Below are 24,604 nucleotides of genomic sequence, written 5' to 3' on the forward strand. Positions count from 1 at the left end.
GAATGTGTTTGTCCTTTTTCATACTAGCTTGGTTTACAGGCTAACCAAATTAACTGTTTAAAGTCCTAAACAGGTATTCGTTGGAATCATACATGACTATTATAGACAATGACAGACAGTATCAGGTGAATATTTATGACTGTTTGAAAAATGTTTGTCGATGTCTATGACATGACCTAGCCTACCCAATTGGTATCATTGAACCTATCCTAGACCTACCGTTCGACAAGCAATACATTTAAATTAAATTTGTATGAAGTAATGAAATGCAGTTTGGTATCTAATCAAGTGCAGATTGTATAGAATACAGTATTTAGAGATAAAATGCAGTTATTTACAGCTAGTGGAAGTAAAGATGCTTAACAGATATGTGCAGAGTAGATAAATTACCTAGGGAAATGCATGTGTGTGTAATGTAGTCATGGCAGTACAACGCACAGGGCAAAGAAAAATATATGGTATAAATAAATGTTATAAATACAGATGGAATCATACAGATTATTATATACCACTGTAGATATGGCTATACAGATGTGAATTGAAGAGGAACACTGTACAGACGTTGTGTGGATGGTAAGGTACGGACAGAGGGGAAGGAAAGAATGATCTTTGGGAAGAGTTCAGTAAGAAGACTGCTGTGGGAAAGAAGTGGTTTCTGAACCTGCTTGTGTTAGTCTGCAAACTGTGAAAATGGTAGAGCCTGGGGGAGGAGCAGAAAAGAGTACGGCCCGATGACAGGAGTCTGAGAATCTTACATGCCTGGTGCAGGCATCTCTTCTTGTGGACCTCCTGTGATTGCCTGTCAGCAATTCCCTCTCAGCTTAGTACTCTTAAGGTTCACACTGTCAGTTCTCAAAAATTTAATGTTGATCATGGGTCAATACTCATTTAAACCTTAAAGTAATCAAAAAGTAATCCAAAAGTAATTAGTTACATTACTTTTTTAAAGTAATCAGAAAAGTTACACTACAATTACATTTTAAACAAGGTAACTTGTAACTGTAATGAATTAAATTTTTTAAGTAACTTACCCTGTAACTACTGGACATCCTGGACAACACCAGTCACCCACTGGACACGGTCATCAGACAACAGAGGAGTCTGTTTAGTGACAGACTACTACTTCCCAGGTGCAGGACTAATCAACTCAAACACTCCTTTGTCCCTCATGCCATCAAACTATACAACTCCTCTCTGGGAAAGAGGGGGGGAAGGAGTTAAATAGGTGGATGTGCCAATGGGTAGACTGAGGATGTCTGGGAATTAGCTGATCACCTATAAACCGGGCTATGTGCAATATGTTATAATATAAGCAATCTGAATCACAATACTACAGAATGGGCTGCAATACTCCATAATGGGCTATGTGCAATCACATCCTTTTATCCTTTATACAATGCCTTATTTCTTAGTTTATCTTTACTATTATGTTGTGTGCTTAATCTTTGTCTTAGTGCTTGTAAACATTACGGTACTGTAACGCTGCTACTGGAGAAATGCAATTTCCCGAAGGGATCCGTCCCAAGGGATCAATAAAGCTCGCTCGCTCTATCTATCTATCTATCTATCTATCTATCTATCTATCTATCTATCTATCAATCACTGTAGTGATGCTACATGCAGCATTGACTGTATTTTCAGGGACGAATTACAAATGCCCATGTACAGTTCAAGAAACTAACGAGACTGTAAACACACTGGATGGTCCAGAGTTTGGACTAAAAGTGATATGTCAGGTTGGCTGAAAAACAACCCCTCAGACAAAGCACCTCGAGGATTACGTCATTTTCCCCACATCTATTTTTGTTCCACACTCCCCCCCCCCCCCCCTTTTACACCCATGTGTCTCTGACTCTTACACACACCCATAAATTCACCGACCCATGTAACCCCCCCTACACATACACACTGAACCTGGAGCGTATCATCCACATCTCTTAGCAATTAGCAGCTCACCATGACGCCCAGCCCTCCCTCCCCACCCAACATCCCCATGTCGCTAGGAGCAATGGCGCAGTCTCTCCAGACCACAGCCGTCCGTAACCATGACAACAGCGGGCAGAATGCGAAGAGCCACCACTCCACACTTTGATAAAGTTTTGAAGGCCCAGACGTCAGAAGAGCTGCAGGTCTGTTCGGTGTGCTTAAGAGCAGCGTCCTCGAGACTTACACGAAGGAACCCCAACCATCGAGAACATGAATCGCCCTCGGGACAAGAACCAGCTTCTCCAACCAATTTGTGACCTTGTGGAATCTTGTTTTTATCCCAGACGCGACTCGGTCGGCTACACTACCAGGAAGTGGATGAATGAAGGAGAGAGAATGGTGTTTCCCCATAATGAATCTGACAAAGGCTTTAATATTGAGTGGGACGTTTCACCTGAGCCATCTCCAGGTCATTACTGGAGAAGTCCGGAAACGGCCAGGGCGGATCTCACCATTCTCGACTGTTTCTCACGGGCCAGTCTTCAGGCCAGGACCAGGTGGGGCCGCGGAGATGCCTTCACAGCCCCAGACAGCCACCCTCCGCCCCGCTACCTGGCTGGCTTGGGCTCAGGGCGCTGTTCCAGAAATTCCAGGGTGGGTGTGGACAGGTGGGGATAAGGGTGGAGGAGGAGGGGCTTATGTGCAGGGCCAGGGCTACCAGAGGTACCAGAAAAGATCTCCTGCCCCCAGGATGGCAAAGAAATCAATAAAACGAATTACGGGTCAGAAATTAAATTTGGCTCAGAACGCAACAGATAAGTCCCATGAAACAGGCAATGAATAAAGAAAATGAAATGAATGGCATTTGTCAGTGTAAAGGTGATGAAAACAGGGCCTACTTCATGCCTACATCAGAAAAGAGGCCAGATCAGCAGCCCTGTTTACTTTAGCCCTCTACGGCACGACAGCCGTCCAGCGGACGAGGAGAAGAACATATTGAACTCAGAGCGGAGAACCTAATTAAAGGGAAAGTGAGTGTGTAATGGAGAGCAGTCACATGTCAACCCTCATTCTGCTGCGACACAAAACACGGCACTGATGGATGGAAGGATGGATGTCCGGGCGGGAGGAGGAGAAGGATCAGGCTTCGGGTCCAGATGGCGACGGTTTACGCGGAGGAAGAATAAGGCTGGTAACTCTGCTGGGGCTCTTGACATGTCATTTCATTTACAATTCATCAAGGGTTATTGAGGAGGGAGGCGGAGCCTATTAGAGTTTGGTGAGATTACGAGATCCTCCTCGGCATATACCGCAAATCAGCTTTTCTTCTGTGGTCGGATAATCAAGGCCACCAAAAAAGAAAAGGGAGAAAAAGAAGTGGACTATGTTTCTCGTGTAAACTGTAGACCATCTGCGATCCGCATCCACACTGAAGCAGTAGAGTGCAAGATGGAGCAAACGTGTGATAAAAATAAATAAAATTGAAGTAAAAGATGAATAAAATGGGAACCTGAGCAGTTTGAAAGGAGATACTGAATGAGAGGCCGCCTCTATCCTCCGGAAAGGCTGTCCACAGAAATGTATTCTACTGCATTCAAAAGTCACGATACACTCATAACACTGTGCCCTATAGCCCTATCCGGACGGGATTAGTTTTTCAGGGGGACGTCTGTGAAAAATATTTCACCCTTGTACTCAGTGATAAAACTCTTGCATCCGGACAGCAATTGAAAAAACAGGAGGACCCGTGAGTTTTTGGCTTTCTCGGTCACATGACATCGCCTTGTCACGTGATAGCATGTTTAATAATGTCACACTGCCAACTCTGATGATTCCTTTTTAACTTTTAACTTTACTACTGTTCAGTTCAGCATTTAAGATCTCCGTTTAAGTTAAGCTATTATGTTAAACCAATACAGAAAACACATTATAAAAAAATCGCTAATGAATGTAAATAGCTAAATAAATCCGTTAAATAAAATAAAATAAATCCATTTAAAAATCCAGTAAATCCATTTTCGCTCGCCGCTGTCTTTACGTGGATCTCCGTGAAACGCGCGCCCAACGTGTAACTACGGTGCGTGGCAGTGGACATATAGCTGTTTTATTAAACGCGAGGTGATGTCTGCATGTATAAACTCAGACATGTGGATCCGGACGGGACTAAAATTACCAGACGACCACGGAGTACAGCGAAAAACAGTAGGTAATTCCGCCTGTAATTTTCTCTGAGGACGTCTGAGAAAAACACGGACATGCTCGTTCCGGACGGGATTAAAATCACAGAGGACCCCCCGTAAAAGTGAAAATTACCCCAGGACCCCCTGAGAAACTAATCCCGTCCGGATAGGGCTATAGACAGATCATTATTAGTATTATAATGTAGTGGCACTGTAATGTGCGTAAATGTGATTTACAAGAACATGTCCATATTGCGACTGATAAGTTCTGCTAACTCATATAAGGCTGGAAAAAGGCTCCCCTGCAAGGCATCTGATCTGATCAAATCATCCGACGAAGCAACACAAACTCATGGAAACCATAAACCAAACAGAATATTGATATTTAATGACTCCAAAGGAAACTCGTGACATGTGGACTGCAGTTCTAAAACCGTTTGATCTGATAGGGTCAGTTATGCACCTCAGACCAGCCCTTCTCTTCACCGATGTGTACAAACACTGCTCACGGCTTGTGTGAGTTCCTGTGTCCGGCGCGAGGACGAATGCACACAATCCGTACATTTTACGTCATTCATGCGAGAATTACCCACCGTCGCCCCTGTTAAAACTACCAGTGCTTCAAAGTGCGAACTCGACCGGAATGTCGGTAATGGACACCATTAATGTGAATGTCACCACGGTTAATCTGGAAGTTCGGCGTCTAATGAAAGCCATTCCGACGGAAGCCGCATCGCTGAACGGCGCGCTGACAGCCAAAGAGCGAGGGGAGAGCTGGTTATTAAAAATAATGGAATCCGCGCCAAGCTGTCCTAATAATCAATATAACTGATAAGACTCTGTCTGTGAACTGATGTAGCTCAATTACACATGAGCCGTGATGGCGCCCTAACACAGCTGGCATGCACAGTCATGTAACGTAACAATTAAGGTGGCGCAAAAAAATTCAATTCAGATTCAATGATTCAATTAGCTTCATCAAAAGGTGGCACGTAAAATTAAATAATGACAATGTATGATTGCTTTAAAAAATGGTTATCTCCGACCAGTGTCAAAGGAATTCACAATGGTTAATTGGGCTTAGCTATGGAAATATATACACTGGAGAAGGTTGTTGTGCAGGCTGCAGGGAACAGGTCAGGACGGGAAAGCCCGTGTTAGTCTTCTGCTATGACCTGGGACCTCTTAAAATGGTTAGCGGTGGGATGCATGAGAAGTAAAACGGTCTGGGCTCAGTTCCGGCGCCTTGAGACTAGATGATTTATGAAGCTACCATATGGATATTGGGAGCTGTCTGTGAAAATTAAACTGGCATACAAAAGGTTATTCCCTGAACAACTACGTCTCCCTTTCCCTATGTTATTATTATAAGCAGCCAGTTGATACTTTCTGATCATTTGGTGCCAAGACATCATAAAAGTCTAGTTAAGGCGTGCATTGCAAGGCACTCTGGAAAGTGTGTTTAAGGCCATTACAACGGAAAGACGCAGCACATGTATGTAGATAATCTGTTTTAGCACACATTTCTATGTAAAGATAATATTCATGAACATGTGAACTTGACATTTGTACACATGTAATACTGATGAGTATTAGCATACGAGTCTATTAACATGTGCAACAAATACCCATCAGCATGTGAATATGTATTGGAGAGGTGTTTGAAAATGATGTCCACCCATTTTAAACTGTAGTCACTCAGCTTGTAAACCCTGAGGTCAAACACATTAACATTTCACTCCCTCTGAATGGATTGTTTTGACACAGTAATCTTCAAGTCTACAAAATATCCTGAATAAGTCTTGGACAGGGCACACAATGCAGCGGAATAATGGCCGAAGTGGTTCGTTACACAAATCGTGCCGACGTGCTTTGGACATAAGGGAAGGTGCTTGGTGCGGGTCGTGCCCACCTGTCCAAGAGCGAAGCTAACGCTGGCCCTGCAGTGAGGACCTTGGCTGGGAGTGTCAGCCCATCCAGTACTTGGAGATTGGCCCTTGGATGCTGCTTCTGAACTGAAGTTTACACTCGCGGTTCATCGTTCTCGCGCAGGTGAGATAAAATACATCCCCAGCGTGTTTATCGCAGTGGAATATACAAGGTGATAACATACTGTAAGTTGAGGACTTATAAAATCCCGGTGAAATCTAAAGAAAATAAAGTGGTTTTAAGCCATTCAGTGAACATCTTGTGTTGGATCTGGTGGTGAAGCGAAGCAAAGGGGCAGAGATGAGGGAGGGAGTAAAAATTAACATGAGGAAAGAAGCGGAAAATGAAAAGTAAACAAAGGCAAGTTCCATCCAGTCTGCTAGTCTGGTGTTTTATGCTTCCTTTGCACAAGCCAATCATGTGAAAATACAAAGCACAAATGACACAGCACACACACTCACACACACATAAAGGTCTCGTGGCACTAGGGTTGTGCCGATGGACGATATTTACATTTACATATATGGCATTTGGCAGACGCCCTTATCCAGAGCGACTTACATTTTTATCTCATTTTTATACAAGTGAGCAATTGAGGGTTAAGGGCCTTGCTCAGGGGTATGGAGTCAAATTAGGGTCTTTAATGGTGACGAAAAAAAAATAATATCACAAATATAAGATTAGCATTTTGCATTTTACGTTCCTAATTTGTTTCTGCAATACTTTCCCTCTTTTGCTTTTCTTTCTTTTCTTTACGTTTCACATTTTATGTTGCTGCTTTTGTTTTGCAATACTTTCTCCCTTTTGCGTTTCTTTCTTTTGTTTGCGCGTCACTGCTTTTCTTTGCGTCTCGCATTTTACGTTCATAATTTTTTTTTGCGCTTCTCTCTTTTCTTTGCTCCGGTTTTACCCTCTGTGTGGGGGCCGGGAAAGAGGCGTGGCCAAGAGCGAAAGGCGTGCTGTGAACGTTCAGCGTCAGTTCAGCTTCCTTCCACTCGCTGAACTGAACTGCTGCTGCAGCGCATCTGGTGTTAAAGGAAGAGAGAGGTCGGATGTGTGCGAGGTGGTGGCGCATTTCAGGGCATTGTTTTTATTCGCTCAGGTTTTCAAAAGATCATTTCAAACCGACCTCAGTAAAATGTTAATAATAATAATAGTAATAATAATAATATATATTTTTTAAACGAAGTTTTAAAAGGGCACTTTCGTTGATAAAGGGCAGAGTTGGTGGTGCTTTAGCACCTGATGTCTATGTCTGCACGCATATTCCTGTGGTCCAGCTGGGCGACCGTCTGCCATGATACCAGTAACCAAATTGCCGCGCTGTGTGACGGTTCAACTAATGACGCTGAACGTTCACAGCATGCCTTTCGCTCTTGGCCACGCCTCTTTCCCTGCCCCCACACAGAGGGTAAAACCGGAGCAAAGAAAAGAGAGAAGCGCAAAAAAAAATTATGAACGTAAAATGCGAGACGCAAAGAAAAGCAGTGACGTGCAAACAAAAGAAAGAAACGCAAAAGGGAGAAAGTATTGCAGAAACAAATTAGGAACGTAAAATGCAAAATGCTAATCTTATATTTGCGATATTATTTTTTTTTCGTCACCATTAAAGTCCCTAATTTGACTCCATACAGGGGCACCTCATTCATGGCCTCAGGTCTGGGAATCGAACCCACAACCCTCCGGTAACAAGACCAGTTCCCTAACCGCCAGGCCATGACTGCCCACATGACTGCCCATGACTGATATCATCGTCCATCGTCATTTATGACCCACCATAGTGATGGATGGTAACCATTTCGATGCCACGCCCACTTTTTTGTTTTTCCACAAACATGCACTGACCTTCTTTAGGTCTCCTTCACCTACAACTTTAGCAGGGATTGTACGGAAAATTATCAATTCAGGTATTTAACTTATGAATTAGATGAATTAGATATGAATTAGTCAGGGATGAAAATTTAAATACCCTAAAGTTACAAATATGCCTAATTGGCATATTATAAAATTAATTATTATTATATTATTCTATTATTATTAGGATATTATTTATAGTTAGGTTATAGCTTGTCTTCATTTTTTTCTACATGTCTGTATAATTTTAAACATTTCATATTATTCCCACAAATAGAATAAGCCTTCTCGTTGTGCGCCGGGAAACTTGCTCATTGTCAACTGAAGTATGACGTTCAACTTCAGCGAAAGCATTAATTTATAGTATAATAATAGTATAATATATAGTATATATGAGTATAGGGCAAAGCCTACAAAATAAAATTGACATGAAGGTGTTTGTAAACACGTTTATTAAAAGTTGAACAACAAAATGAAGTGACAGATTATGAATGGCTATGGCATTTACCTTTTTTTTTTTTAAAGCTTTAAAATAAATCATGGATTTCACTACGATATCACAGCAGAACAACAAACGAAGGAAAGAATAATGAATGAAAATATGGTTGGATGGATGGATGGATGGCCTGTATTGAAGCATGTGCATGTAAGGCATGTTTCCCTGTTTTCTTCCACACAGAGTAATCAAGGAGAGAGAGAGAGAGAGAGAGAGAGAGAGAGAGAGAGAGAGAGAACTGAGAACAGCCCTCACAATCGATGACACAAATCTATAGCAGTCCTGATATTCCTCACCAATCCACCCCCATGATACTCTGAACTGAAGTCGTTTTTTTTCAAGGCATTCAAGTTGTCAAGATAAACAATACGCTGAAATCCATAAGAGAAACTACAAGTATCCTCAACCTGCCAATTTGGGTCAGACACAAAGGTCACATGGTTGAACCGTCCCATCGGCTGTACTGAACAAGAGGTTAGAAATACAGCCAGCCATTTTGAATCACTGCATCCAAAATGGGGGGGGGGGGGGGGGGTGCAAAGAGAAGTGGGTGGATATTAGGATATTAAGGCATGTGGACCCCCCCTTTGTGGATCAGACCTGATGATGGGACCTACTGGCTTGGGCTGTACGCTGTGTGATCTCGTTGGTGAACGCTCCGATACCCTTGGTGGAAATGGCCGCCAGGATGAAGCTGTATTCTGTGTTTGCTCTCAGGCCTTCGACCATGTAGGAGGACCGGGGCTCAAAGCTCTTCTTCTCCTGCGAGTATGGGAGAAGGTTTTAAAAAAAATTTACCAGCAAATTAATTTTCTATTTAAGAACCAAATCTTATTTACAGTGTTGAGCAGCTGTGAAGCTCAGTTATCAAAGACAATTAGAAAAGATTTAGAATAAAAGTTCAACAAAGTGTAGAACAACCATTTGAAATAAAATGAAAGGTGCATGAGTGCATAATGTGAAACATTAAACAACACCACAGATAAAGTTGCATTATCTTATAGAAAAGTGATTCACACGTTCGCTCTAAAGAACTCTAAACCTGGAGAGTTAAGATGACATCAGTATTCTGAATCAAAATGACAAAAGAATTTCCATTACCACAATTGAAAACAAAACATGAGTGATAATGGCACAGTGATAATGGCATTAATGCTTTGGCTTGTGTCTGAATCATTTGGGAGGCCACACATGTCCACACGTTGCTGTGAGCCTTAACTCCCCATACCTGTGTGGGATCTACCAGCTGTGCTGATAATAAGCAGAGGGTCTCACCTGAGTGCCATATTTGACAGCTTTGTAGATGAGCTCGTAGCTCTCGATTGGTTCTCTAGAGAGGGGCGGGTCCCAGATTAGCTCAACACTCGTATCTTGCACTCTGCCGACTCGAAATTTCCCAGGCTGACCTGGAACTGAAACAGAATTGATGGGTTAACAAAACGCCGACATGAGAAACCATCAAATCAAATTACAATTTGTGCCGAGTGCGGAAAGTACATTTAGAAAATGGCCTGTGATGAAATTTGTGAGAATTTAACGTTTTAAGTGAGATTCCTGATCCCAGTTCAAGAGGATCTCATTGCCTGGAACACTTCAGTGTTTTTCGCAGCTGTTGTATATTCACTTCCTCAATTCCCAAGCTGCTCTATGGGTTCCCATGGAAACCTCTTCTGTGAGCTCCTCCTACTCACCCCCAGGCAGGACTTTAACATGCACAGGGTCCGAGAAAGGTCCGTCTCCCACGGAGGTGAAGGCCAGCACGCGGATGGTGTACGTTTCGGATGGTTTCAGGCTCTGGATTGTGGTGATCATGCTGTCCTGCACGTTGTGGATCTGCCACTGGCTCACGGGCTCAGATGGGTCCATGGTGTAGTAGACGCGGTATCCCTTAATCTGACCGTTGGGCTCCTCTGGCTCCTCCCACCTCACGATCACCGTGCTCTGCGAGATGATTTGTGCCTGGACATTCCGGGGTGGGCTGGCTGGCGCCTGCTCCCCGGTCCTAGCTTCCACCTTGTTGCTGGGAGGGCCCTGCCCTATGGTGTTGAAGGCGGAGACACGGATCTCATACTCGGTGTTGGGGTACAGGCCCCCGATGCTGTAACGGGTGGTGGTGATGCCATCCACCGTCTCGAACTTGCTGTCAGGGGATTTCGCACGGTACTGGATGATGTAATAGGAAGCAAAAATATGGGTGGGAAGCAAAACAGTGAGATAGAAAACTGCAAATAAACCATTGTTCAAAAACTCCAGAGGATTTCCGTCTTAGTGCCTATCTATTAGTGGTGGGAATCATTTACTATCTCACTATTCAATTCGATTCCAATTTTGGGGGCCACGATTCAATTGAAAATTGATTTTCGGTAAAATTAAATGCTGTGCTGTGTTTTGTTGTGTTACCAAAATTCTTGAGCTTCATTTTGCAAGCTGTCAGGGCCAAGTACGTATTCCTGCAGGCGGCTGGATCAGCTCCAAATAGGAGGGATCAAACTCCAAACAGGTTGACCTTAACTCCAAATGGGCGTGGCCTTCTCTTAAATTCATTGTCATATTCAGATTTGGAGGTTTTTGCGGTACGACTTGTGGCAGGATATTGTATTCCGACAGTTGTTTGCAAGTCATTTGCTTGCCGGACAAGATGGTCGTAAGTAAAACAAATGTCTCCAAAGTTTAATGTATTTTTCATTGCTGTGTATGTCTTTGTTTTTGTCACATACAGTTAATTGTTGCATTTAGTTAATAATATTGTACAAGCCATGTTGCGGTGTTCGCTAAGATGAAATGGTAATGTTAGCCTTGTTTGTTTACATGTTAAACGTATGAGCGGTTTAGGTTAATGTCGATGTGTGAATGTTTGCTTTCTTATCTACAGAGACACGCGGGTATTACATAAACAACTGAAAGTCTTGTGATGGATGGGAAGTGCAGTAAATGTTCTCTCTATCACTGTCCACTTTGTGCGACTAAGGTTTTTAAACCTTCTGATTTCATTACTGCTACGCGGCACATTGAGTCTCACAAGGGTCGATGTGTTTACAATGGCGGTAGTTAATAAATTACTTTGTGTTGGTTTTGGCCTGAACATATGTAAATTAATAATTAATATAAATGTTAAAATGTACGCATTTATTAGTATTGTGTGTGTTTTTAAGTAGTGAATTTGTTGATTAATAGTTGTTTTGTATATCTACTCTTTATGAGGAACTGATTTGTTTAGCTGTATTTCTCACAGATTACTTTCTTTTTCCACTCCCAGAGTTCACAATATACAAATGTCTCCTGACATGTCGAAAAAGTCCACACTTTCACTGTTATTATTGTGGACAAACAATTATTGGAAAGATTTGCTATATGAAACAACTTACATCATGTAGTCCATATTATGTCAAGTTGTCTAAAATTGCATCTGAGGAACAAGTCTCTCCACCTGAGACACCAGGAAGCACTTGTGCCCCTCTACCCAGCACTCTGGTAGATGGCTGTGCTGACTTTGAACTTGATATAACCCCAGATGACATGGCTCCACAAACCATAACTGATTGTGGAAACTTCACACTGAGGCTCCAGCAGCTTGGGTTGTGTACCTCTCCACTCTTTCTCCAGACTCTGGGCCTTGATTTCCAAATGAAATGCTAAATAAATTTTCATCTGAAAACAGGACCACTGAGCAACAGTCCAGTCCTCATTATCCTTAGTCCAGGTAAGGCACTTCTGAGCTTGTCTCTAGGTCATGAGTGTCTTGACCCAAGGCATGTGATAGATATAGCCCATGTCCAGGATATGTTTGTGTGTGGTGGCTCTTGAAGCACCAACTCCAGCAGCTCTGCTTGTGAATCTCTCCCAAATTCTTGAACAGTCTTCTCTGGACAGTCCTTTCATGGCTGTCATTATTCAAGTTGCTTATGTGCCTTTATACCACACTTTTTCCTTCCACTCAACTTTCTAATAATCTGCTTGGATACAGCACTGTCCAGTCAGCAGTCTGTCCCCTGATTGTGTAGCTACTGAACTAGACTGAGGACCATTTAAAGGCTTAGGAAATCTTGGCAGGTTTTATGCGTTGATTAGCTGATTAGAGTGTGTCACCATTACAATATTGAACTTTTTCAAAATATTCTAATTTTCTAAGATACTGACTGGGTTTTTATTGACATCAGCATTAAAAGAAATAAACACTTGGCATAGACTCTGTTTGTAATGAATCTACATATTACGAGTTTCCCATTCAGCTGAATTACTGTAATAACTTGTCAGTGAAATTCTAATTTATGAAGCTGCACCTGTATGTATGTGCAGTAGGGATGCACCGAAATGAAAATTCTTAGCCGAAACCGAAAACCGAAAATGAGGAAACCAAGGCCGAAAGCCGAAAACCGAAACACCGAAATACATTATGCCAATTATTAGTAACATTGGATTTATGGCTAACCTCACTAAAATCAAGGCATTGCTATTCAAAGAATAAATCAACTACAAAATTTGATTTGAAAATATTTATTTAGCACTGACATTACAGTAATGCATATTATAAAGTAAAATTAGTGGTGGGCCGTTAACGGCGATACCGCTGACAACGGCCGACCACTAATTAAATTTAACTCGCTTGCAGACCGTTTTTATCCGAGAGGATAAATATATGTATTTTATACGAGTTAAATTTAATTATAACTGACTGGCCTGAAAGATAAATATAAATTCTCTCATAAAAACGTGACGTGAGTTGCAACAACATTAAACAGCTCAGGTAAACACACTTCTGAGAAATGTCGTCTGCTCGGCAAAACATAACGGGGCTCAATGTGCTCTATTAGCCTACGAAATCCCTACGACAGAGAACGGCTGATCGTCTAAGGCAACGAGTTCCATAATTTTTGGTGTAATGTCCTTTGCCTTGGCGCCATCACTGGAAAACTTTTTTGCTAGCTTTATCCAAATAAACACGTGCAGGCGATTTTTGCTTGCGTCATCACAGCACATTGTTTCGGCCGTGTTGTTTCGGTGATGAAAGTATTTCGGCCGAAAACCGAAAATGCAAATTTAAGCCATTTCGGCCGAAAATTTTCGGTGGCCGAATTTTCGGTGCATCCCTAATGTGCAGATTCATGTTCCCTCTCTCTTCTGCTCTCGGCTCTCGCTCTAGGTCCCTGTTGAGATTTTGTCAGCGATACTGCAAGAGGTGATCCTGGCAGAGGGTGATTCTGCATACATGAAACTTTGTTTGGTGTGCAAAAGATACAGGGATGTTGTTGGTGATGAACAACTGAACAACACACACTTATAATAATTTAATGCCTCCCCTCATAAAATTCCAGACATTTTAAGACATTTTTAGGCCTTGAATATGGAAAACTAAATTTAAGACATTTTAAGACTTTTTAAGGACCCGCGGGTACCCTGAGTGATACATAATATATTTTATGCCACTCCCATTTGGAGGTTTTCCAGCCTGCAGTAATACCCTTCTCGTCAAGGCTGGCTCGGATGCTCTTCCCCCAGCCGTTGCTAGGGGCACCAGAGTCAGTCCCAGACTAAACCGGCATAATCAGCAGTGATTCGTGATTCACTGATGAATGGTGTCTCGCCATCTCTGTCTTATGCTTTCTCTATTTATTCGAGGATCTATCTCCTGCGTCGCTTCCTGACCCATCTCAAGTTTTCCCAATCCTGTATTTCTTCCTATCCATTTTGCCTTTATTTTTGGGAAGGGTTTTATTTTGCTGCGCCGTTTTTTGCCTGCTGCCAGTTACTTCCCCTGGCGTCCTTGATTTTGGTTTCGGTTTCGCGTTGCATTTATCCGCGCTGTTTTTTAGTTACTGTTGTTATTTTGTTTCTTTCTCCCGTCTCTCTACAGTTGAGTGTTATTTTTCACGCAATGTATTTTCCGCGTTGTTTTTTTGTTTCCATTTACTCCGTGCCCTCACGGTTTTGGTTTCTATTCTTTTGCCCGTTGAGTCCTTCGCATTGTTTTGTTTCTTCGTTCTGGGTCGCTGTGCTCGTTTCTCTCTCGCTAATAAATTTGACAAGTGTCCAATGTCAAATGACACTCGTCAAAAAATGAACCCATATTTTTGCCTTAAACGAAGACGGGACAGGTTGAATATCTCTTTCCTCCATTTGTTTTGAAACTTTTCCGCACATGAGTGTGTCCCAGAACCTGCTGCGTAAAGTCTCACAGAATATTGTAATTACGTAATGCGAGACTTCACCACGACTTAGAATCGATTTTGGGACATTTAAAATCGATTCTGAATCGTAGTAATCGAGAATCGATTTTTGATATGTGAATCGATTTTTTGGAACACCTCTAGTATCTATGATTTGCCCCGGCGGCGTTTTAGAATAACACCACGCTGCCATTACAAACTCGGCCGGGAGAGACGATAATGATGCATATTTTCAAACAGCGATGTTGTTCCAATGAGCTTTAATCGAGCTGACGTTTTCCGCGTCAGGTCTTCCCACCAGTCCTAAACCTCTACTTTCCCCTTGGCTTTTCCGCACAATGGCAAACTTAAACGGAGCATGATTCCACCTAGCCTTTTTAAGATCAAACACAACTCTGATCAATAAGCACATATATCGACTCCATAGGCACCGTAGACTTGGGGAGCGGACGTGCACTTGTGCGTGCGCTCTTGTAACGAACATACGAGACGCGGATGTGAGGAGGTTCCATTAGGACCCGGAACCGTGCAGGTCTCTTGCACGTCTGGACAAACGGTGGCGTTTGAACCACAGAGACAATGCCGGAAGAGTGGGCGCACAAGAGGAACAGAAAGATGAAAAGAAAATAGCTTTCTCTTCGAATACCTTTGGCAAATATCTGATGCTAGTGTGTTTGGCATAGCCTGCATGGCATATCCTGAGTATACTTACCTAACCTGACAAGCATGAATAACAGGCTTAAGTTAATATTTTTATATTAACTATATTATTTTATATTCACTCTTTTTTGTTTTGTTTGTTTTAAAAATATTTTCCCCACATTTCTAAATGTGAACTTAAAAGCCAAAAAGAGAGAAAGGAATCAAAAACACACCAACCTTCTCGCAGCTCTGGGGGGTGTAAGGGGGGTTGATGTAGAACACAATGACATGAGGAGCCGAGAAGAAAACCAGGAAACACAGAAAAAGAGTAACTTTTTTTTTTTAAAGATAAATTTTTTTGGTGATGAAAAAAACGATGTTCACTTGTTACGATTTCACTTCTAGAAAGATCTATTGATGCTCAACAAAAGGTAAATTCACACAATGTCAGATGTTCAGATTAGTCAGAAACAACAGCAACAAGAAAAGTGGACAAAGACCTGTAATTTTAGTTAGTTAATATCAGTGTCATGCAAAACATTTGGTTGTTTCTAGTTCCGACGGTCCTCTACAGACGTGGGTGTTGTCCGTTGTTCTGAAGTTTAGTAATCCACATTGACCCCTGCTTAATTCTGCTGAGTGGTACTATGATCCACTCCACACAGTCTTGGTTTCCTGGCCACAAATTAAGTTTGGACTTGTATTTCAGATTTTGAGCAGAGAGCAGTCACATGTCGAATTGGTGGCCAGAACCACACTTAATCCCTGGTCTGGAAGCATAATTAATCCAAAGTGAAAGCCATGCTTATGCTTAGCGGAATTGAGCCCTATTTCCTGGACTTTAAACACAAGCTGATTTGACCTGTAATCCCAGTACCACAGCTAGGGATCTTGAAGAGTGTGAAAGGTATGACACCTTCTTCAGCTGGTGCTAGTTGTGAGCGGCAGGCGCTGCAGAGGTGCCCCCATCTCTCCACCTGCCACACCTCCGCCTCCTTCCTGCCCACCACCTTCTTCTGAATTAACATAAGCACTTTCTGCACTGCTAGGCTTCAGACAGGGTGCCGCATTTAGCCCAACGGCAAACAGCGCTAATTGAGTTTGTAGAAACAATTACACGCCAGTAAACCCAATTCATTTCATATCAGTTAGCTTCTTCTAATGGCTTAACCTTCTGACTGGGAGTGGGGGTTTGAACCATTGACCGTATATATAATGGACGGTACGTCACCGTTGACTCCCATTGTGAGTTTTTGAAGCCACCAAGATGGCCGCACGGACGCTGCCATCTTGAAAATTGGAGCCAGAGCATGCGCGTTAGAACCGGTAGGCAGGACAGTATCTACGCCAGAGACCGTATCTCCGCCCCGACATTCGTTAGGATACGCCCACCAGTATAGACACTTTTGACATTTTACAAAATAAACAAAGGTAAAAGGTTTTAATACTGCTGTCGAGAGTTTTGCTGTCGAGAGTTTTGCTGTTGAGCGCGTTCACGTTTGAGCGTCTGGTATTAGATGTCAACCAACGCAGCTATTAACTGTCAATCACCTTATCGCCACACCCCTTTAAATAACGCTTAATAACTTCTATAAAATCTGTTTATTGTAGAGAAAAACACTGGGAGAGATACTAACGCAATGGGATCTTATTGAATTGACAAAATATAATTGCTCAAAAAACTTATTTTACGTGTAATAAAAATTCAAAGTTTCTCGTCCGGCCCGTTCACTAACATGGGAATGGGCGGGGTTAAAAGTTGTACTGCAGCCAGCCACTAGAGGGCAGCTGACTAACGGAGGCTTCACTTTTCACTCGCATCGTCCAGTCCACTTATATATACTGTCAATGGTTTGAACACATGGAGCAGGTGACCAGCTTACCGCACTGGTCTGTGCACTGTGTAACCCCCTGTGGACAATGAGGCAGAGTCACATTTTGGGAAAATAAATCTCAAATAATGACATATGTCTAAAATCTTCTCACCCAAAAAACTACAGTTGTTGACTCTGCTTGCAATATACTTTCTATTTTTAGTTGGGAAAAGCAACAACAATATTGCTTGTTATGGTATTGGAAAAATATTGCATTTTAATCATTTTAAAATGATGTGTGCACATTAACAATAGGCATCTTCCTTACTACACATTAATAAATCACACCCTGCAGTTGCACAATCCAAATGAGCGGAGCTGAACACACTACAGCAGGGGTCACCAAATGGCGGACTGCGGTCCGGATCCGGACCCGAACGCCGTCCTGTTCGGACCCAATCACATTCCCGATTAACTGGATACGGACCCAAATTCCAAAAATATTTTAAAATTTTTACGGGAGACTAAATTTTAAACCGGAGCATTTATTTCAGGGCTACTGGAAAAACACTCCGTGACGAGTGTTACATTCGCCGTTACTTGAACCTTTACTTAAAATTTTTTGCTGTTGTGTGGCAATTTTTTTTCATATTTTCAGGCAGGCATATTTTATTTAAAATATTTTACTTGAGGTACTTAAGGTTGTCCGTACCTCTCACGTATAGATTGGCAGGGGAGGAGTAGCGAAACGCCCTGCGAGTTCGACGCCACACACTCGTACTTCCCCTGATCCGTCTCCTCACTCCGCTCGATCTGCAAGGCTCCTATAGAGAGAAAAGCGGGTGTGTGGGAGGGGGGATTGAGAGAGGAAAATGATGAAAAGTGACAGACGGGAAGGAGATGGACAGATGGATGGAGAGACAGATGTGGTGAGGAAAGAATGAGAAAAAGAGGGAGGCAGGAAGGCGAGGAGCGATTGAAAAGGATATGGGATGTTATGGGAAGGAACACAGTGGGAGATGTGGAGAAACGGGAGAGGAAGAGGATGGTTGGGATGAAGGTATGAAGGGAGAAACAGATGGAGAGGTCAAGCGAGGGGTGAAAGACGGAGGACACAGAGAAAGACATTGAGAAAAAGAGGCAGAAGGAGAAATAAAAAAAGAGACAACATTCAATCAAAATTCAGAAACTGGCCCATTTTAATTAAGAACACTGCATCTCATTAACATTTACAAACCCCCTCTTTCACTGGCTACATATCTATAAGCATAATATTAATAGACTCTTTATTCCCTGCACAAACACCCCTTAAAAATTGCGCCATTTACTCGTCATCTCCGTGATTCCGGAGCTGGTCTCGGTGATGAAATAAAGCGCCATTTTACTACCTGTTCAATTTCAACAATCAATTCATCTCCCTTTTTAATGATATTATGAAAACCTTACCAAAATAAAAGTCTCAGATTGTTGTGGGGAAAAGGTCAAACTGCAGGAAAGAACATTTACAGCATGGTTTGCACTACACCACCAACATGAGGAAGAGGGTTTCATTCAGTATTCTGAAATGCAAATGATCATCACACCATAACAATAGTTTCCAAAAGAAGATGCTGACATGGCCCACCGATCGAAGGTCTACACCTCTACGAGGGATCCGATTTACCACACCTGATCGCAGCTGTTTGGGCGGGTTCCACCGGGAGGAAGTCCTTGAACCAGGAAATCTCCGGATCGGGAATACCGCTGGCGGCGCAGAGCATGGTGGCCGTGCGGGTTCGCTCCACCACCTTCCACTGCGGCCCCATGTCTATGCTCGGAAAACCATTGGGCAACAGGTCCTCTGCAGAAGAAGACATTGTTATGGAAAGGTGAAGCATTTGTGGACCGGCCACACAGGACTCGTGTTGTGCTCTGTGTGCAGGTTAAAATATGGCTTTGTCATATTTTAAATATTGACCTTATCCTTCAGTGAAACGTGAACCTGAAAATGGAAGTAATAAATAATGGTCACCCTGAATTACGCTTTTAACATAGTCATAGTCTTGTTTTTTAGGTAAACTGCTGCTTCTCTGGGGGATAAATAGATCATGGCAGATAATGTTTTGAAATTTGATCCAATCAAATTATTTGTTCAGTCACTTTGATTGACTGTTTATTGCAACTTATTTCTCAATTGTGTATAAATTAGCTTCCCACTTACAAAGTGAATATCAACACTTCTGTGCAACTTGAAGTGTGATTGGAAGAAAGGACGGTGCACCCACGCCCAGCGCCTCGTTACCGCTCACCGAGGCTTCAGTGGGCGGAACTCATTACCATACGTTATAAATAAAACAGCCAGCCACTCATAGCACACACAAAAAAAAGATCAGAGGTAAACCAAGAAACAACATGCTTTGGCTCTTAAATGGAGAAGAATGGTGTGTAATTATGTACCTACATAATCACTATGCGCGGGTGCACCTTGGCGATGACTACGCTAATTTCACTTCGGGGGGGGATGGGTGAGTGTGTGGGAGGGGCGCCGCAGCGAAGCTAATAATTATTTGTTAGGTTTAATTGAAAAGACAGGAAAGACGCAGGAGTTGGAGTAAACATGTGGATGCGGGTCACTGTTCAGAAGTTCAGAAGTTGTCTGGGCTCGCGCTAAAAGGATAGGTAAACAGGGGCAGATTCTGAACAACACACGACATTGTGGTAGGAAGGATGGGTATTTCCCCCGAGTCGAATTTCTGCTACACGCATCTGCTCCTGCAGCTGAGCACGAGACCGAGAGAAAGGTGCAGTGTTGTCTACTGGTTTGGTTATGTATGTTTTTTTAATGACTCTCTGCCACAGAGACGCGTGTTTTAAGGTACAGTAACCGCGGAGAGTTAATTGGTCACCCTTTTGCTCCAAAACAAGATGTAAACAGCATCACAAATAAATTGCAGTCTGTCCAGACGCTTCCAAACATGGTGGAAGCAATTCACCGCAATTCTTTGGTTGCAGTGATAATTTAAAAAATGGTCATTATAAAGACGCGCTGTGCAGCTGCGCTCCGTTTTGGACATCGGTGAATAGCTGCTCGGTGAGTGCCGAGGCCAGGCTGGCGAGAAAGGCCCGGAGGGTTCCCCCCCCCCCGGGGTTCAGTCTGAAAAGCGTCGGTTTACACAGGCAAAATCAGGGTTTGTATAGACGCCCGCGCGCAGACGTGCCAACGAAAGCGAGGCAAACATCCCATTTTCTGTTCAAACACACCCACAGGGGCTCGTGCGCACGCAGCTGACCCACGCGCAAACGCACACTGACAAACTTCCATCAAACATGGAAGGAGGCCGACTGAAAAGGCTTGAAAGAGGAAGAGCAGAAGTGAAATGTGGAGGTGATGGAAAAAAAGGAGCCGGAGACTGACAGGGATTTGAAGAAGGGCAGGTGACACTTATAAGAGTTGAGGGAATGAGACAGTGGGTGAGTGAGAGAGGGAGAGAGAAAACGAAAGAGACAAGCAAAGGAAGATAAAATAAGACTGAGAGAAAGAGGGATTTCTGTCGACAATCCTGTATGTGGCACTGGATGTGAGATTGAATGCCACATTTCTCTTGTCTGCTGCAGTGCATGCTGGGAGATTTCTCTGCCACTGTCCTGTGACAGCAGAGGAGAATAATGAGACTCACTCAACTGATCACAACCATTCTCCGCTGTAGCCTTTTAATACACAGCATCAGCAGACAGAGAGAAATGGAGAGGAAGAAACCCTCTTGGCCTAAAAAAGAAAGTGGGTTTTGCGTTCACTTGACCTTAAAGTGAACACAGCATTATGGCGCTGAGTGCTTGGGACTCCATGCCTCTGCATACATGCCGACACCGTGATGGATGTGTGTGTGTGTGTGTTGATCTATTAGCATGGAGAGAACTGCCACACTGAGAAGGAAGCCATCAGGATGTGTGTGTCCCTGCGTTCACGTTAGCCAGACGCACCGTCTCCGTTCTCGCCAAGCAGGAGTGCTAAAAACGGCCAGGCACCCAGAGGAACGCCCGGTGACGGTGCAGCCCTTCGCCATGGCAACAGCCTGAGAGCCTGAGTCATCATTTCTCAGATGGTGAGGAAGGAGATAGGTAGCACAAATTCTCACATTTGTCTCTCTCTGTCTCTCTCTCTCTCTGCCTCCTTCTATCTATCCTGCGTTCCCAGTGCCAGCGTTTGCAGCATGAGCTCATTAACAAAGAGGAAACTCACGACTGTCGTTCCCAACACGCCACGGCACCATGACTCCCTCATCTGTTTCTGCGTGTCAAAAGGTGCAATCCGTTGGTGACGGAGAGCGGCGCTGCAATCATACTAGGAGAGGGGAGGGGGAGGGGCAATTGGGTCCCTGCAATTCCAGTTGGGCCCTTTCGATTGGGGTTTACATAATTCACAAATAGATCCTTTACCTTAACAGGATCCCTCACCAGATAGCCTATACGTGATGCAGGTCACTCATCCTTTCATTCTTTATTGTCTCTTATTCATATTGTGTCTCAGACAAACGGTTCGTAAATGTATCTTTCAACCATGATATACAAATGTGCTAAGAGAAGGTGCAAGATGGATTCATTAGGACCTAACTCTGTGACCAAAGTGGCTGCGCCTGCCACAAAAGCAGGGTAAATGTGCACGGAACCCGCGAGCGGTGGCGGAGTTAGCCAAGAGTGTCGGAGGAGCGCAGAGATGAGAGAAGGCTTTGCGTAGGGCGACTCGTGGAATGCTTTGCAAGGAAACCAGGGACCATGGCTTTGTTGGGAAATTTACTAGAAGTGAGGGATCACCAGGTGAGAGTTGTGGGAAACGAATGCGAGTCACGTAAGATTTTGCTTGGAGCGACATCTTTATGACATCCATCCAGCTCCCCGAAACCTTGGAGAGTGGGTAGATGAAGATCCCATTTGTAAATTACGTGCTGGGGCAGGGACACCGGAGCGTATTTAATCGGCACGTGAGGTTATTTTGTTGCGGGAGACATAATAAGGCTTTTAGCTCCCTAGCTTGTTTGTTCAATAATAAGTGTATAGAGGTTAAATCATTGCCCAGTACAGATACAAATAAATAGAGCGATTAGGTTTGTTCGCAGCGTAGGGGAGTGTGAGGATATAAAGATCAGAAGATGTGTTGAAGCTCAAGGTTGGAAACTGGTAGTGGATGTAGGTCAAAAAAATATTAATCTACAGGTCGCAGAGCATGTTGCTATAACTACGCTGTTGTAGCTTTAACAACGACACGTACAACAGCAAGCTAAGTTTATTTTATAGAGGTGAAAATTCCATTTGTGGATTCAACGGATGAAGCATTCCAAAGGGGGGGAAAAAACGAAGTACTTGGTGGCTGAGGGACGAACGTGGCAGACGCATACAAGACCAGTAGAGATAGGTGCTAGGGGATTTGGAGCTAGGTCTGCCACATTCCTGCTTGTGGGATTTGGTTTAAGAGGTTGTAAGCAAAGGATGGCGGTAAAGGAGTTATCTGAAGTAGCTGAAAGGGCTAGTCTGAGCTTGTGGATGAGGAGAGTGCAGGGGTTTTTTTTAGGAAATGCGTTAAAAAGACGGAATGACTGAAATATTTGGTGTTTCAGTCAAGTGGACTACCTGGGCAGGTGAGTGGGGTGTTGCATCATGTCTTGGGCAGCAGATCTAGATGGAGCTTGTGGCACTGAGCATGCATTAATGGTGCCAGTGGGGCTGGGTACGGCCTTAGTCACCAGGGACACCAGTATGGATCTCTGTCACTGGCAGGTCAAAATGGATTTAAAGGGGTTAGGAATTGATATGCCGCACAGGGGCTGCCCAGTGGGTAAATATATATGGAGATTTATTCAGGCCGTGTTCTTGGTGCGGTGTGTAATGCCCATATGGATGTGCAGGCTCTTAGCACGCATTAACGGTGTCACTAACGCTGGGTACAGGCTTGGTCACCAGGGAGGCCCATGTGGGTTCACATCTAATAAGGTTTTTGTGTGATGGAAGAACTATGTGGATGAAGTGGTAAGCATATTTTTCACAAAAAAAATGTTTTGCTGTTTTTTGTTTTTGTCTGTCAGAGCTTTTTTTGGGGGGGGGGAGGGGGGCTATCACGTATAATCAGCCACATATTATCAAAAGTAATTTCTCAGTTTCAAAGCTAAATCAGATATTTTGGAACAGGCAGTGTGACTGAATGAGCAGAAGTGTAGCAGATTGCCAGACTAAGCACTTTCCCCTGGATTTAGCTTTGCTGTTAGCATTTTATTTGATCACACAGATCCTGAACGTATGTGGTGAGTATTACTATTATTCCTGCCTCACATTCCTGCCTTGACTGTAGTCCACATCTCTCCCTACTGGTGGCAGCTGTGGAGATGATAATCAGTGCACAAAATGGAAAAGAAAGATGCGAACTGTTGGCTGAATTAAAAACAGGCGTCGTAAACGGGATCTAAACTGAACGCTTCATTCAAAAGAAAGGAACATAATGGCTGTTCAACATGCCAGAGACAGGAATTTGGCACAAACATTGACTGAATAAAAACAAGAAGTAAACAAATGTATAAATGGCAAATAACAGTGACTAACTGATGGGTACTGTATTAAAAGACATAGAGAGAGAGAGATTAAAAGGGGAGATATTAAAAATTGAAACAGGATGTTTCGGACAGAGGACCTTCATCAGTTGTGCAAGCAAAGTGCTGATGAAGATGATGAAGGATCTCTGTCTGAAACATCGTGCTGCGTACTTCACTGCGCATGCACGTGTGTGTGTCTATGAAAGGTGTCCTACGGATTTTTTTGCACTAGGGCCCAGAAGATCCTTCTTGAGCCAGTGGTTTAACACTTTACAAAAGCCAAGACCATAAAGTGCAGGCAGTATCCAAGTCTCAGACATAAAGACCTGGATGGGAGACCTCTAGCCTGTGTGTGTGTGTGTGTGTGTGTGTGTGTGTGTGTGCACTTTCATATCCAGTTCATTTAACAGGACAGTAGTTTTCAGTCTTCTTTTTCAGCATTTCAGTAGATAAAACAGTATTCTCTCTCTCTCTCTCTCTCTCTGTGATGCAGTGCGTTCAGTTTGACCCTCCTTGTTTATGGACTCCTATTCTGCTTTCTGTCCTTCAAAAATGACTCAACATTTATAATTTGCCATATCCACATGCAGTGCCGGAGTGGCTAATCGGGAGATTCGGGAGGATTCCCGATGGGCCGTCTCATGTCAATCTCTAGTTTGGGCCGATTGGGAGGGAAAAATAATTTTGGGCCGGATTTGGGCATGAAACTCCCAGGCTGAAAAAGTGTCCCACTCCGTCCTTGTCCACATGCCCAAGAGAGCAGCTTACTTATTCACTGAGGTGTAATAACTAACTCTAAAATGACTATACATGACAACAGTGGTGGACATATGATGGTATTGGAGAGCTTGCTCTTACCTCTGATGATTGACAGCTTGGAGGTGACAGTAATTTCGCCCACGCTGTTCAGAGCGACACATTCGTAAGAGTCCTCGTGTCGGGGAGCTCTGAGTGGTTGGATGCGAAGGACGGCCCCTGCCCCTTCATCAAACTCTATAGTCTGGACCAATCAGAGCAGATGAGGTTTGTTCACCAATAGCTG

The 24,604-nt window shown here is 43.3% G+C and overlaps 1 protein-coding gene across 1 annotated transcript in view; it reads right to left on the reverse strand.

Annotated features, from left to right (window-relative positions):
• The window catches only part of LOC143483349 (receptor-type tyrosine-protein phosphatase S-like), a 52,377-nt gene that overhangs the window by 6,895 nt on the left and 20,878 nt on the right, over positions 1-24,604 (reverse strand). Inside the window, exons 6-12 of the mRNA XM_076982191.1 lie at positions 24,421-24,562; positions 18,669-18,845; positions 17,718-17,829; positions 16,069-16,241; positions 10,077-10,649; positions 9,661-9,797; positions 9,003-9,147 (exon numbers count right to left, since the gene is read on the reverse strand). Of these exons, the coding sequence (XP_076838306.1) occupies positions 9,003-9,147; positions 9,661-9,797; positions 10,077-10,649; positions 16,069-16,241; positions 17,718-17,829; positions 18,669-18,845; positions 24,421-24,562 (1,459 nt within the window). The remainder of the gene's footprint in view (positions 1-9,002; positions 9,148-9,660; positions 9,798-10,076; positions 10,650-16,068; positions 16,242-17,717; positions 17,830-18,668; positions 18,846-24,420; positions 24,563-24,604) is intronic.

This window comes from Brachyhypopomus gauderio, chromosome 19, assembly GCF_052324685.1.
Source record: "Brachyhypopomus gauderio isolate BG-103 chromosome 19, BGAUD_0.2, whole genome shotgun sequence".
Classification (NCBI taxonomy): Eukaryota; Metazoa; Chordata; class Actinopteri; order Gymnotiformes; family Hypopomidae; genus Brachyhypopomus; species Brachyhypopomus gauderio.